Raw genomic sequence first — 15,406 nt, forward strand, 5'->3', positions numbered from 1 at the left:
TTCTGCCAAAATGGTATTTTGTGCTACTCTGCACAGGCATATACAAAAGAGGAAACAATAATAATAAAAAAAAAATCTGCACATTTTCCTCAGATAATTTTCAGTCTAAAGAATTGCAACTCTCTGGACTTCAGAGGCATGATTTTAGCCAGTTATCATTAGCATGCAAAAGAGTCAAGGCCAGCTACAGCACTTCTGTATACCAAAATATAAATTAGTTAGGTTAGTATGAAGGCACTACACTGGAGCCAGACTGTCTGTCTATGGACTTCTGTACTAGACTGGTCCATCCACTGGAATGCCTCCTGGGAGAATAGGTAAAAATATCCTGGGAGGACCAGTACTGAAATGTTTTGACCAAGAGGAAAGTGACAGGAATATAGACCCAAAAGTTCAGTGTCCATTAGAGAAAGAAAACTAGTTAATATAATCTTGGAAGGTCAGGTTTCAACACAAAATGTTCAAAATAATGTAATTTAGTGGAAAAATAATGCAAAAAGACCAAGCTCTTTTTTAAATAAAAGCTCAGAAAACAAATAGATAAATAGATTGTCAGGTAGATTCATTGTGACAGGAATTTGTATGCATGAAGCCTTAAAAATAAGCAAGAAAACAAGCAAAATATGAGTAACACTGTAAGACTAGATTTTAAATGGATGGCTGTCCTGAACAGACTTACTTAAATTAACTTCTGGAAAAAGTGGAAATGCTGAAGTTAAGTACCAGTATTTTTAGCTTAAAGACACTTGGCTATGTTATGTAGGAATCTCAGATCAAGTTCAACTCTCACTCTCTCACAGGAGACACTTGTTCATGTGGGTGGCAATGGAGGAAGAGAATAACCATATCTGGTGGCTGATGAAGGAAAACTCATGTATTCCATAGGGAGTTTATGTTCCATGCTCTGTAGAAGGCAGGAGGAAAATGGACTCAGAGGTCTCAGACAATGAGGGAGTGAATGGAAAGGACAAATGGAGGTCATGACAGATACACTATTGATACAGGTGGACAAAAGCATATTTAGGAGTGAATTTGGGAATGTCATCACGGGTGCTAATGGTAACAAAATTTTTCTGTTCAATGACTGGTCAAGCAGAGAGTTAGTAATAAAAAGCTTCTGAGCCCTTTCCAGAGAAGTGGACAAGGTCAATGTGGCCTCCCCAGCAACTTTCTGTCATTGGTATGTACATTGCTATCAAAAATGTCAAAATGTGATGATCAACTGTGGACTTGTTTTGATTTTTGCATTTGGAAATTACATTCTCCCTCTTCTAAGGTCATAGGGGGCTTCCATTCTTTTTTAGCCAGTTGCACCTTGAGTCACAGCATTTCACACAGAATCACAGAATCACAGAACATTAGGGATTGGAAGGCACCTCAAAAGATCATCTAGTCCAATCCCCCTGCCGGAGCAGGAACACCTAGATGAGGTTACACAGGAAACCTAGATGAGGAACACCTAGATGAGGTTACACAGGAAATTTATCTGGGCATCCTTGCCCTCTGGATTGACCTGGGAGAAATGAATGAACTATAAATGCTTGGAGGTACATAAAACTCCAGCTTAACCAGCCTTAAATCAACAAGAATAACTGTAATGCACTGGAACAAAGGATACATACTGTTCACAGGGAATAAGAATGTACCTCATAAACTTTTAACAGATGATGACATCTCCTAACACATGTCCTGTCACATCAACAAATTCTCACTTATGAGCTCAGCACTGTAGAAAACTCTATCTGCCAACTGGTGCTCAGCTGCAAAAACCATCATCAGCCACATAAGTCATAACATAACAGCTCAAATGCCAATGTTCATAATTTGCTACTGCAGTAAATAATTAAAAATAGAAATAGAAATGTACTAGTTTTATGGAGTATGAAGCAGATGAGCAAATGAGCTGAGCAATGAGAGGTACTCTTACTGCTGGGAGGCAGTACGTTTTCCCTGAAACCTAACAGAGGTATAGTGTAGTTTTTATTCTCTTTTTATGTTACCTCTGACCAGCCCAATAAAATAACCACTACACCAAAAGTCAGACAGAAACACCCACAGGTAAAAAACAGCAAGCTCAGAATATTCTTGTGGGTAAGTTTTATATTTTAAATATCGAAGTGATGAATTTACCAATCTCTGGCCAAATCTCTCCCACTTCAGTGGATTTTAAAGCTATACCAGTGCCCAGATAAGAAGTACTAGTTTGCCTTATGTTTGAAATGAGATGCTTATAGCTGCATTCAACAAGTTAAATCTTTCAGCAAATCACTGGTTTTGTTTTTAACATGTTTATTATAACAGCCATATATTATTCTGAAATTAAATAATTATCACACCATGCAAAGTGCTGGACAAGTATATGCCAAGGAGAATGTCCATTCTCAACTTCAGAAATCCTCAGGCATAAATCAGAAATCTGTTTTCTCTTGACAAATATGTGACCAGAAACTTGCCTACTGGATCCAGGCCTTCCCACATAATCTTTGCCAACAAATGCCCCCATTCCCTTTGGGGCTGTTGGCTTGCCTTTCCTTTTTGTCTTCTACTCCAACTACTTGTTAAGCAGTAGAAATCTTTTGAAACTGTTTGTCTGCTGGTACCACTGCACCTCTCAAGTGCTTCTGCACTCATGTACTGGTCTCACCAAATCTGTGTGACATTACATGCCTTCATTTTTTAAAATCAGATAGCAGACCGCTGCAATTAAATAATTTAGTATCAGCATTATTTTACACTACCCTGATTTTTTTTCATTATGAAGTAACTATTTTATGCCACCTTTCTAGGAGAAACCGTTATGTCAACACTATTGAAAGACCTGCGATGTGCTCACAAGACTTCACCTGAGAACCTCCCAATTCATGGACTACTTACTCTCATGGCAACAAAATTCTCATAGTAATCCAGACTGAAGTCTGGATTAAGACCTTGTTTACAGATGTAACTCATATGCAGAAAAGATAAGGGCCACATCTGCTAAAGAGGTTATTCACCAAAGACTGACTGAGGTCCAGCTGTACTATCTTTCCCTTCTCCCTTGTCTAATCTCTTAGGCACTTGGGTTCAGACACATCCCATCTTAAATTTAGGCAACATTTCAATGACATGCAAAAGTTAAAGCTCTCCATTTCCTTTCTAGCCTCCTTGAAGTCAACAATACATATATTTGAGTTTCATTGGCAATTACTCATTACTTTCCCAACAAGTTCTCTATAAATATGGCAAAGGTAGCCACTGCAGGAAGGAGAAAATCGACTACTTTTATTTTACAGACACTGGAAACCAACACATTTCCCTACTTGCATGGATGCCACATATCAGTACAAGAGAGGAAAAAAAAGATTTTAGTTAAGAATTTCTCTCCTTTTTCTTCATGATTGTTCATGACATTTGTTTACTGGTGCTGAGCTTGGCAGTATAACTACAAGAAATTCACTTGCCCTTGAGATACTCTTAGTTTATACAAGTCAACTTTATCTGCTGTCAGTACTACTGGCTGTTAATATGCCATTACTGTTTCGAAGGACTCTGTATGGAGAGTTAATTATAGTAGCAGATGTGCTTTTAAAGAACAGTGGTACTGGTTTTTTTTCAAATATCCCTACTTATAACAAAGTGAGAAACCAAGAGGAATTACATTTCTGTTGCTGTCTCCAAGACAGCTTTCAAAGTTATTCACAGATGTTCGTGAGTTACAAAATGGGCTCTGATTTTTAAAACTTTGTATTAAAGTTTACCTAGACTTTACTCATACTTTATATAAGATGGAGCATGAGATGTAAGTATCCTAAGGGCACAGTCAAAAAAGGTGAAAGGAATGACTACATCACTGGGGCAAGTTCTGTCGCAGTCTGTGGGCTTCACTCAAAAGTGATATAAATGTTCATGTCCAGCTAGGTTTCTCTCTTGCTTTGACAGCTATAAGCTAGAAATGGTTCTGACAGTCACTGTTGTTGCAGTGGTTGAAAAACAACAGAAGAGGAGTTTTTGACAGAGTACTGAATTGTGGACCAATTTGGCACCATGAAGCTGCAAAACAAGCAAGGCTGTTTTTGCAAGACATGAATAACTACCCTTATCTTAGCATTCAAAAAATTTGAATTTTTGCCTAGGCTTGTGAGTTTTCCTGTTAGCATTCTTTTTTAACAACCACAAACAGCTGTCTCAAAACAGGGAGGACTGGACCATCTGTGGTTATAATTCACAGATCTTGCTTTGGACATTTCTAACCCTCTGGCTGGGGAGGTGTGTGTGGAAAGCATTTCTCTCATGTACTGTTTCTCATGTCCCTTTCTTAAGTATCTGATTCTGGTTGGAATAGAGAGGCAGAAAACTTATGCTAAGTAAGCCCTAGTATGGACATAGTTAGGTTCTTAAAAAGAAATATTTTTGTATTAATTACACTTGAATGGCACAAAACCTAGTAAACCTACATCCACGTACGTACATACTAACATTCTCCCTGTCAGTTTTCTTCCCTTCCATACATTTGTCCTATTTTTTTTAGATATAAGATACAGGTGTTAGCTCTATCCCTTCCAGCAGTCTGCTCCTGCTGCTAAGCACTGGTCTTCCCACCAAACCCTACTTCCCTTGCCCAAGCACCATTCCCTGGGATCCCACCAGCAGCCCTGCTGGACTGTAACTGCCTCTCCCTGCTTCTCCCTGGCTTCCTCCTGCTCTCCTGCTCCATGACCCGAACTCCTTTTGGATCTCGGACAACTGTCTGTTTGGGGAGGGATTCACTCCCCAGCATTACTCACTCCAGAGCCAGCCAAAGGAACCAAAGATTCAGTGGAAAAGATGGGGAGTCAAAGAACATCTGCTGCTGGCGTTGAAGCAGGTTTGTCTCTTCCTTGCTCATTCTGATTAATCAGTTTCCCCATAAATTCACCTATCATTTCTGTTTATTTCTTATTTCTTCCTCTAAGCATCCAAATGGTTAGTTATTTCCATTTGTCTATTACCTCTACTATCTCCCTGCAATGTTTCTTCCAACTAATCCTTGTTCCTCTATAAACTCTTCCCTTATTCGCAGCATCTGCTTCAGCTCTGCCTCATGTATTTTTTGGGTCTGTGTCTCATTTCTCTCCTTGATTTTTCCATATTAACCCTCTGAAAATGGGGTTTACTGTACACTTTCCCTCTACCTTTATGCAAGCTATGATGAACATGGAAGGTGAAAAACATGTCCATGTGCAGGCCAGATAGCTCTGATACAGTGGATCAACAGGAATTTGTGGATCACATACCTTGCCATACTTCTGTGCATAGGATCCCGTGAGCAGCGAATGAAAAACTATGATTGTTTCATCCAAATCCCAAACAAATACACGCTGAAAAAGAAGTGGGGACACTATTATTAAACAAATAACATCAAAGTCCTACCCCCATCCCACCTGAGAGGGCTAAAAATCAACTCAGTCATAATCTTTAATGAATCACTTCACCAAGCAGTTTTTCTCTGAAAATCAGCAAGAACAGTGTATCATGCACAGTAAAAAGTCAGAAGGAGAGTAACTTTTGAATCCTTCAACCATTTTTTATTTACCCCTTAACAAGCTTTTCAAAACAGCTGTATAACACAGATTTCAGAAACGTGATGGGAGTCAAACATAACTGTTAATAATAAACATTACTCTCAGATACGTCTCTGCAAGTATTACTGATTCAAGATTCACAGAATCACAGAATCACAGAATATTAGGAGTTGGAAGGGACCTCGAACGATCATCCAGTCCAACCGCCCTGCCAGAGCAGGATCACCGTGACTAGATCACACAAGAATGCGTCCAGGTGGGTTTTGAATGTCTCCAGAGGAGACGACTCCACAGCCTCTCTGGGCAGCCTGTGCCAGTGCTCTGTCACCATTAGAGTAAAAAAGTTTTCCCTCATGTTCAGATTGAACCTTCTTCTCTAATTCTCCAGCATAGCTAAAATTAAGTCTTGGGTAAATGTGCTATATACCACATGTAATGTTATACAGAATTTAAATAATATTATAGGATAAAACAGATTATTCTAATTGAAAAAAAAGGAAAGAAACTCCTCATATTGATAAGAGGTTTATTTTCAACAGTAAACTATAAACAAAACAGGAAAACTGAAATGTAAAAATTTAGAGCCTTTTCACTGGAAAAGTTAAATCTTTTAAAAGGCAAAAAAAAAGTGTAACAATTTCTGTATAAAGGAATGGCATTTACATTCAGTGCCTAGCACTGCAGCCCACCTTGCCACCCCAGGAGCTAAGTTCCAGCAACAGAGGCCCCAGCGCTGGTCAGTGAAGGCACAGCAGTAGGGCTAGCCAGGGCTGCTGGCTCCCAGTGCCAGTCTTGTGGCAGCAGGGGTCACATGGCACTCCCTCCTCCTCCTCCTCCTGTCATTGTAAGGCAGTGCACTGCTAACACAGGAGTAATAGGACTATAATTACTCCCTTGCTAAGAGGTCACCTGTGTTTTAAATCGTCACGCCATATATTAGGCAGATATATTTCTTCACTATGTCACTGATCTTGCATGTACTTAAGTACAGCCATAACTTCAGTGATGTAAGCTGCCTCATTGAAATCCACTGACGTTACTTACAAGCACAAGGACAAACCTGTGCATAAGTATTTGAAAGGCTACAGCCAGATGATCCTGTATATTTATAGTACATGTAATGAAGCTGAGTAATATATTTGAGATTTTCTATTCAAAAAACTAAAAGAAAATGTAACAATTTTGTATACAGAAGTCTCACAATTTTATGGTTCTATTGCATGAGAAACTGAAAGACACGCAATCTTAGAGCTAAAAAGTGCAAGACTGAATCACATTTACTTCTCTGCCTAAATTTTTCATAAAGAACATTGATGTCTCATTGTACATGTACGTTAAAACAGCAGCTAATATCTGTTATGTTTAGTTAGCGTGATGTTTTCTATAATGCCTCAAGCTATTTTCACAGCTGTAGTTTTCAGAAATCACTTTTCATCAGAAGAAACCTCCATATTACCATTCATCAGTTACTGCAGGCATACCTCCAAGTCACTGTCCGGAGGGGGTGATGGATTATTCTTCCGCCCTCTACCCCGAGACTTTGACCCAGAACTCCTACATGTTCTCTCATCAAGATCTTTGATTGGTGTGGAGGGGCTCTGCACTGTGTCAAACTCCCCTGTAAAGTCAACCATTCATGTCAAAATTAGTGCTGGATTTTTAAATAATAAACTTTTTTCTCGTAGCTGGATATTTCTGTGTGCAAACTCAATCACAAGACGCAACTCAAAAAGTCGTATAAAATGAGTGATAACAGGATTCGTCTTATGTAGATGGAATCTGCAGATGCCACATACACCCATGACTGTGTTATGGTTTAAGAGTTACCAGTCTGAAAGGGAAGGACAGGTGGTGTCTGTAGGACCCTGGAGGGTCAGAGATCAGTACTGTTCCCTCCCCTTTCCAGCCACAGTCTATAAAAAACCGAGGTTGTCGCAGGATTTTCCTGGCTTTCCTGGGCTGCTTCCTGTCGCATCTCGGGACGGCTGGGCCTACCTCCACGTGCTTGGCAGCATCCGCCACCATCTGCTCCCCGGCACCACTCCGGTCCCTGGTGATGAGTCACAGCAGTCACAGCGGCCACGAGGCACTGCTTGGACATTTCCACTCGGGACTACTGGGATCGGGTTTTGTATATAATTATCCTTTGTCCCTTATTAATTCCCTTTTCCTTTCCCCTGTTGTTTTCATTAAACTTGTTACAGTCTTAACTTCCAACCTTGTGTGAAGCAATTTTTTTTTTTATTATTATTATTCTCTCTCTATTCCCTTCTCTTAATCCTCCCCCTGGGAGGGGGCAGAAAATCCTGCTCTCTCTCTCTCTGACCCTTAAACGGAGACAGACTGTTGTAAACCTTAGCAGAATAAGAGAAAGATTAAAATTACAAATATGTATGTGCCGACATATATACAAGTACACATAAGCACACGCAAAATATTGATAGATCCAAGGGAAATGTATTTTAAAAGTCACACTAATGACTTCTCAAAACATGAAGTGCCGTTCAGTTACAGTAGTTCATTTTCCATGTTCAGACTCCAGCTAGACTTCTTTCCAAGTCCTGTGTTACTTCTACTAGAACACCCTTTGGCACATGTCCACGCACCAGAAGACCCAGCCAGCTTCCTGATCATCTCCTCTTCCCATGTCACCTGCTTTTTGGTAAAGTTCACTTCCCCCCCCCTCCACCTTAACTCTGCCCATAAATTGTCAAAGTCATATTAAATGCAATATTCCTGTTACTACCAGAAAGATGGTGAAGTCATACTTGTAGTATTCTGATAATCTTTATCTAAGTAGCAGCTATTGTCTGCCGTCAGAGAGAAGATGTGCTAGAAGGACCTTTGATCTGACATAGCATAACTGATTTTAACACTCAAGCCTATCTCTGACTTACCCTTTTAATCTGCTTTGCCTTTGCTGGTAACAAAGGGCTTTCAAGGTGGTCACAAACCAGCAGCCATGTAAGACAGACAGACCGCAGGAAGGATGGCACGGAACTTCCCCTTACAATGTACTTTTATGCCACAGCTCAGTAAATGGAAAATACCCTTTTCTTCACAACACAGTACCTTCAGTGCCCTTTTAAAACTGATAGAAATAAATGCAGTTTGGCTAGGTTCCCAAGTGCTAAATGACATAAATCCTCATTCATCATCTATCCTATTAACTATTTGATTTTTCTCCATTAAAGAAGGAAAGGGTACAGCTTAGAGCTGACATCTGCAAAGTGTGATTCAAGGGAGTCCTCGTGCTGCATATAATTGTGTGCTTCTGGGCCACTTTGGTAATCTTTGTTAGAAGTGCTCATCATGGCACATCTGCAAATGGATAAATTAACACTTGGTACAAACACATTTTGAACTTGCAAGACCACATCTGAAAAAATGTCTAGTTTTGGGTGTCCAAATACAAGAAAGATACTGACAAATTTGAGTTAGTCTGGGTAATGGCCACCAAGATATTTAAGGGGCACAGAGGAGGAAGGGCTGAGTGACTCTTCACAGAGGTATATAGAGAAAAGACAAGCAGCAACAGACAGAAATCACAGCAAGGGATAGTCCTGTTAGACAAAAGATGAAAATCCTTTACTGTGAGAGTGGTTAGGCCCTGGGATGGGTGCCCAAAGGGACTGTGCATTTTCCATCCTTGGACATACTAAAAACTCAATTGGACACAGCCCTGAGCAAGATGGTCTAAGTTGGCTTGTCCATGAGTGGGTTGGACCAAAAGACCTGCAGAGGTCCCTTCCAGCATGAATGATTGAACGTTTCTGTGATCTTCCCCAAGTCATTCACCTCATTATGCCTCCACAACAAAAAAGAAAGCATTTCCAGTCTAGCAGGCTCAAAGAAGAAAAAAATAGACTGCAGTCTCAATTAAGAGTCTGTGCATAACGTAACACAATAGCTAAATTCTTAATCTCTTCCATCATTTATTTATACCTTACAGTGTAACACATACAGAAGATTATTAAAATAAATACACTGGGAAGATATATTTATATGTCTTAACTGGAAAAATACTGTTGTGTTTCTTGGAAGAGTAAAATTTAAGCCCACCATGTCACATTCCTGAATGGGAGCTCTTGACATTGTGAGGAAAGAATTCAAGATTAAAGAAAGGGGGAGAACAGGAAGAAAGTTAGTTCCCAAGCCTATTGGTTAGGACATTTACCTGGAGAAGTTCATATCTAGGTTCCACTGACTTCTCCAGGGCACACTGAATGACTGATAATTATGAAGTATAAAGAATATTTTCATGACTAAGAATCCACATTCCTGTACCCTCAAATGGAAGGTGATGAATCCTCCATGAAACAGTAGGAATTAAAATCTGTCTCTCTCACTTCCAGGGAAAGTACTGAAATTATTCTAATATTGTCTGGAAGAAGAAACTACTACTTTTTTCTCAAACTACGTAATGACTAGTTCAATGTCACAAACCCAATGTGCTTCTCTGTTCACGCAAAATAGAGACACACTTTCAGGCAGCAGATAAGAAGAGATTTTTCAGAACTACAATTTGTTAATTTATTCCAGATATAATTTTAGGTAAGTCTGTCCTAATTTTAGTATATGCATATAATATGCATTCTATAGTATTTTATCTTTCAGCTAAAACTCTTATTTGCCAAAAATTACAGGAAAATTGAACAGCAATAATAATATCTAATGAATAATGTTCCCATGCTGTTTTCACTTTGTCCCTACAGAAAGGAGAGAAAGTTCTTGTTGACTAATCATTTCTATTCCCAGCATGGTGTTGATGTCAGTAAGGGCAGTGCAGGCAGTGCAGCAATCAATAAGGTCACATTATCTTATTTCTTTCCCCATAAGAAGAAGAGCAAAAGGTACTTTGGTAAGCATATAAATGTACAAAAAGTTGTTTCATAGCCAGAATCCTCGTGCAGCAAAAACCTACACTGGCTTCAAAAGAAGTTCTGAGTGTGCAAGAGTTCTGTATGAAAATATAATTTCCTAGATTTTTCTGACAGAGTGGAAGAAATGCTCCAAATCAAAACCCCAGAAATGAAAAGGCAAAAATTAAATAAGTGAAGATGAATGTTTACATTCTTACCACAAAAGTCTTCATATTTATATCATTTCACAACAAAATCAAGACTCATTACTACAGTAATGTATTAAAACATCTGTTCTAAATGACTCTGTTTACTCTAGTCTACTAAAAATAAAATATAATAAAATGCTCTGTTCTACATCTTCTTTGAAAGTATCTAACAACTGAAGAAAATAATTTCAATTTTCATTTAGATAAGCTATTACCAGTTGCCTCAGGCTTCTGCTTGGGTCAACGCTGTACATGATTGCATAATTGTCCATTTATCAGTACTGTAACTAATCACTGCACCTTGTAAGCTCCAGATATTTAAAGCCAACTTTATTTCATTACGTTAATCTCTAAATCAGAATGAACAGCTGTCTCTTACTTGAACGCAAGTTATGCATCTATTTTAGAACTGCAAAAGTGAGTAGGGCATGGGGGTTTTTTATCAACTGTAGGCTTAATTGCCTGATTTGCTTTTTACCAACAGCAGGCTAAAGGAGCAACTGCATTTTCTTATCCTCCATTTGCTTTAGAAATGAGGTCAATGCTGATAAGAAGAAAACTTCTTAAAAATTTGGCCATGTAACATAAAAGAATGTGAGAAATCCTAGTACCAAAGAGTACTGAAAACCTTACCCTCATGAAGAGTTTCTATTACAGCTCATATTAGACAGTATTTTTTATTGCAATATTTGAAATTTTTACACTTTTCCAATATTCAACACATGCCTAATAAATACTTCATAGCCTTCTCCGACTGGAACTATGAGCAGCATCAGAGATTCAATAAAGCAAGAGGAAAATGTTAAAACCAGAACATGGAATGACCTCTTTAACACAGATGTTCATACACATACACTAGTTCAAGTCCAGCACGAGGCCTTCCATGCCGTGGAGACCTTTCAGCAGCTCCAGTTAGAGGACAGGCTGCTACAGCACCACTGTTATAAATGGAGGTGGTTCTTCACGTCCAGAACTGTCTCTCACCTGTTGTTTGATGTGAACTTCCACTCCTCCCTGTCAAAACATAGTTGTGCCACTTAACTAGGAGAAAAGAGGTGTGGGCACAGTCTGCATATAGACTTTTGCTCTGTTTTTCATAATGTCATCTCCTGGAGAAGCTGCAAACAGTGTCTTCACTCTGGGTACCAAATCAAGAGAGACCAAGCTTTGCTGCATTCCAGTAGCCAAATTGGAGCTAACATCCTACAATAACACCTTGCCTGACTGTGGACATATGAAAGTGAGGTGCCTAAACATGAAGCTTTTACCCAGTCTCCCTACAGACCTATTTCCTCTTCTAGAATTTGATCTGCCCTAGATTAAATGTACTCAGGTACTCAGCAAATATAATCAAGCGTACTCATCTAAGACAGAATCCCTTAAAGATTCTCCTGACTTTTCCCAATATGAGATGAATTGGCCCTGGAGATACCTGTTTGTCTCACAGATAAGTCTATGGTAATGAGTGCATTTTGAAAAATCTTAAAATAGGGCAGGCACAGAAGAAAAGTCCATGGGAAGGGTAAAGAGATGAGCCTTACACAGATGTGGGATGGATGAACTTCTGAGTCCCTTCATGGTCTTCTCATGAATTGATTTTATTTATATATTCTTAGCAGAAAGAGCAGTCAGAATATGGCTTCAACATTACAAACATCTTTTTTTCCTGGTTTGTAAGGTGTTATTGCTTGTAGTAGCAGAAAGAATAAAGTCTATTTAAATTTTCATCTCATTTTTCTTTACTTCAGTCAATAAATAAAATTGTAGCTGATATTAATTCTTGATCTGTTGGGGCTTTATTATGAAAACAAGAGCTCCCGCATGTGTTGAGAGTACTAGAGGCTTTGAATAGTTATTTGAACTAATAGCTAGCAGAGATGGCAGAAGAGTGAAGTGCCTTGCTGTGTTTAATTTTCAGTTTTAGTTGGAATAAGTCTTAAGGACCGAGCAATAAAGCCCTTTTAGACAGCACGAGTACATGATGAGTACTGAAGCTCTGCAGAATTATCTTCTGTATTTGAAGGGATCTCCAAGACACTGTACCTCACTGGTGGAAATTTATTTTTACAGTGACACAGAAGGGCACAGGCATGTCACGTATTCACAAAGTGGGTGTTGCACTCTCAGCAGAGGGTCGCATGATCAGTGCAACACTCCACAGAAATAAGGAGCATGTGGGCAGATATCTAAGTTCAGATGCACAACCTACATAACAGGAAAAAAAGTTCATATGCTGAAACAATCCACAAACAAGAAAAATCCTTACTGTTTCATAGATGTGAAGCCTTCAATATTTTTTCAACCTGTTCAAGCTATGTAAGATTCCTTTCTTTTGTTAATGCTACTCAATTCTGAGGAAGTTTGAAACACAACATAAATTTATACAGCATTTCTAGGAAACACAGATAATACAAGGGAAAGACAACAATGGGAAACACCATCTGACTTTCTCAAATAAAATTATGGAGGAATAACAAATGGACAAAGAGAAATACATAGAACATTCACAATTATAAAAACATAATCTGTGAGTACTCTTCATACTTTTCCATAAATATTTTACATATGATTTGTGTCTGTTATGGATGTCCTGCAACTGCTGAAATGTCACAAGAGTTCAAGCTACCTCTTAGCTTTTTCTTCCTAAATTTGCATTCTGAGACTACTGAATAACATTTTACACTTTCATCAAAAACCAAGGGAATTTGTGTCTCTCCATATCCATTCCGTTCCATACCATTCCATACCATACCATACCATACCATACCATACCATACCATACCATACCATACCACACACGTGTGCACACGTGCACATGCACACATACGCATACTTCAAAAAACAGGAGGAAAAGAGCTGGCAAGGAAAAATTTCAACTCATGCCATTAAAATTCCAATGTCTTTAGTAAATTAAGCAGCTTATATGAAGTATGAGGCCTTGCTTATACTTTTCCACAAAGTATTACTCTTCCTTTGTACAAATTCATTATTATAATACATTAATTTTTCTACTATACTTTTCAGTGAGATATTGCAGTCATTAGGATGATAATCAGGAAGACTTATGCAATGAGCTGATTTTGTGATTAAAGTACATTTCCGCCTATTCAAAGCCTAATCCAAAACCTCATTTGTTAGTCTTTTTATAAATACTAACAGTCTGTAGGTAAGGCAAAGACTACCCCATGCTGCATGAGTGAAGCCAGTGTCCCTGGAAGAGGTTGCTCTAGCAACACTGAGCCAGGCAGCTGGCATTTGATAACCTCTCCCATAGATGCTACACCTTAGTAGGTTACTTAGGTTATGAATATAAGACACAAACTTTTCTTTAGTCCAATTTGTATTAATTAGGGGAAAATAAAACAGTGATCTGTTCAGGAACTTAGAAACCTAGCACGAAAAAAAAGAAAGGAATTCATGTTAACATTTGTGTTTTCACAACACATAGAATGGAGCAGGTAAATGGCTGTGAACTGGGCTATGCTGATAATGAGAAAAAATGAAGAGCTGCCATTATGCAGCAGCAGCGCCGAAGGAACACAACCGTGTAACAGAATGCTGTGCTGTAGAGGATGTGCACGAGGGGGCAGAGTGGGACAGCCAAATTGAGTCTCCTCATGTTTCCTGAGAATTTCATTTTTGCAGCTTCAGCTACTTCAATGCTATTTTTTTAAAAAGACACTTGTGCTAATAACTGTATAGAGGTAAAGTGCTGGCCATTGACCGTCCATGCTCTACTCTTACTTACCTAAATTTGTGAATTAGCAAATATGGCTTGTATACATTTGTACAAAGCCCAGGTACTCTCGCTTGCATGAATGAGGCATAATTAAATGAACAACAGTACCTTGTTTCAAATGCATTACAGCGATACTTCAGAACATGTAGATACATACAGGAATGTTCCTCTGTGAGTAACAGAAGAGAACATTGAATTTTTATTTCAAAATTTACTAATGGTGTGTTACTCTATGATTGTTTCCTGTGCTAACACATCCCTACCAGACTGTTGTAACTTTTTTCAGACCTTGTCCTTCCACAGGCAACCATCTCAGTCTGCAAAGAGCTTTATTTAACTAATAAACAAACTAGACAGATTTATTAACAAAAAAAACCCCAAAATCAACTTACTTTGGCTAGTTTGCATGAAAAGGTTTTCTGAAAGGCATGAGCTTAAAACATCAATTCAAACAAGGTGGATATGGAAATATTTTCTTTATAGAAGTACAGAATAAAATACAAAAATTGTTTTCACCTGAATGTAGATCTGTACCTGGTTGACTAGTCAGGCCAGGGAGAGAGTCCTGTAACTGGTAGGTTGATGATGATGAAGTGCCATCAGCTGTGTTGTTTGAGGTCATATATGCACCATATGTTGATGCTGAGTAATACTGTGCATATTGATTTTGGCCAAAAGCTGTGTATGATGGATAATCCTAAAACAGCAAATGCAGAAAGCAAGCAGTGTAACAAGTGATTTGTCCATTAAATATTTCTAAGTGTGCAGTCATATGACTTTTGGGAGGGATTTGGGGGTTTAGTTTAGAATTTTTTTAATTTAAGGATATATAACATTTTTAAATTAAAGGATATGTACTAAAAGACTACAGGGAGACTGCTAAAGTATTGAAGTGCCAAAACAGGAAACATGGCTTCCACTGGGATTTTGATCACTTTCCACAGAAAATAGCATTGTACCACAGTGAGTATAAATCAACATAACAGACTAGATTGAAATAATGTTATCCATGATGTTATATAAATCCTTTTGTAAATGACAAACAAAAATGTTAAT

At 38.5% G+C, this 15,406-nt stretch overlaps 1 protein-coding gene across 4 annotated transcripts in view; it reads right to left on the minus strand.

Annotated features, from left to right (window-relative positions):
* Positions 1-15,406, minus strand: part of EYA4 (EYA transcriptional coactivator and phosphatase 4) — a 47,446-nt gene that overhangs the window by 16,879 nt on the left and 15,161 nt on the right. For all 4 annotated transcript variants that reach the window (XM_010195029.1, XM_010195030.1, XM_010195028.1 and 1 more), the window contains 3 exons: positions 14,867-15,047; positions 7,022-7,158; positions 5,253-5,336 (listed from right to left, as the gene is read on the minus strand). In XM_010195029.1, coding sequence (XP_010193331.1) covers positions 5,253-5,336; positions 7,022-7,158; positions 14,867-15,047 — 402 coding nt within the window. The remainder of the gene's footprint in view (positions 1-5,252; positions 5,337-7,021; positions 7,159-14,866; positions 15,048-15,406) is intronic.

Source organism: Mesitornis unicolor, unplaced genomic scaffold (genome assembly GCF_000695765.1).
Source record: "Mesitornis unicolor isolate BGI_N332 unplaced genomic scaffold, ASM69576v1 scaffold44661, whole genome shotgun sequence".
Taxonomy (NCBI): Eukaryota; Metazoa; Chordata; class Aves; order Mesitornithiformes; family Mesitornithidae; genus Mesitornis; species Mesitornis unicolor.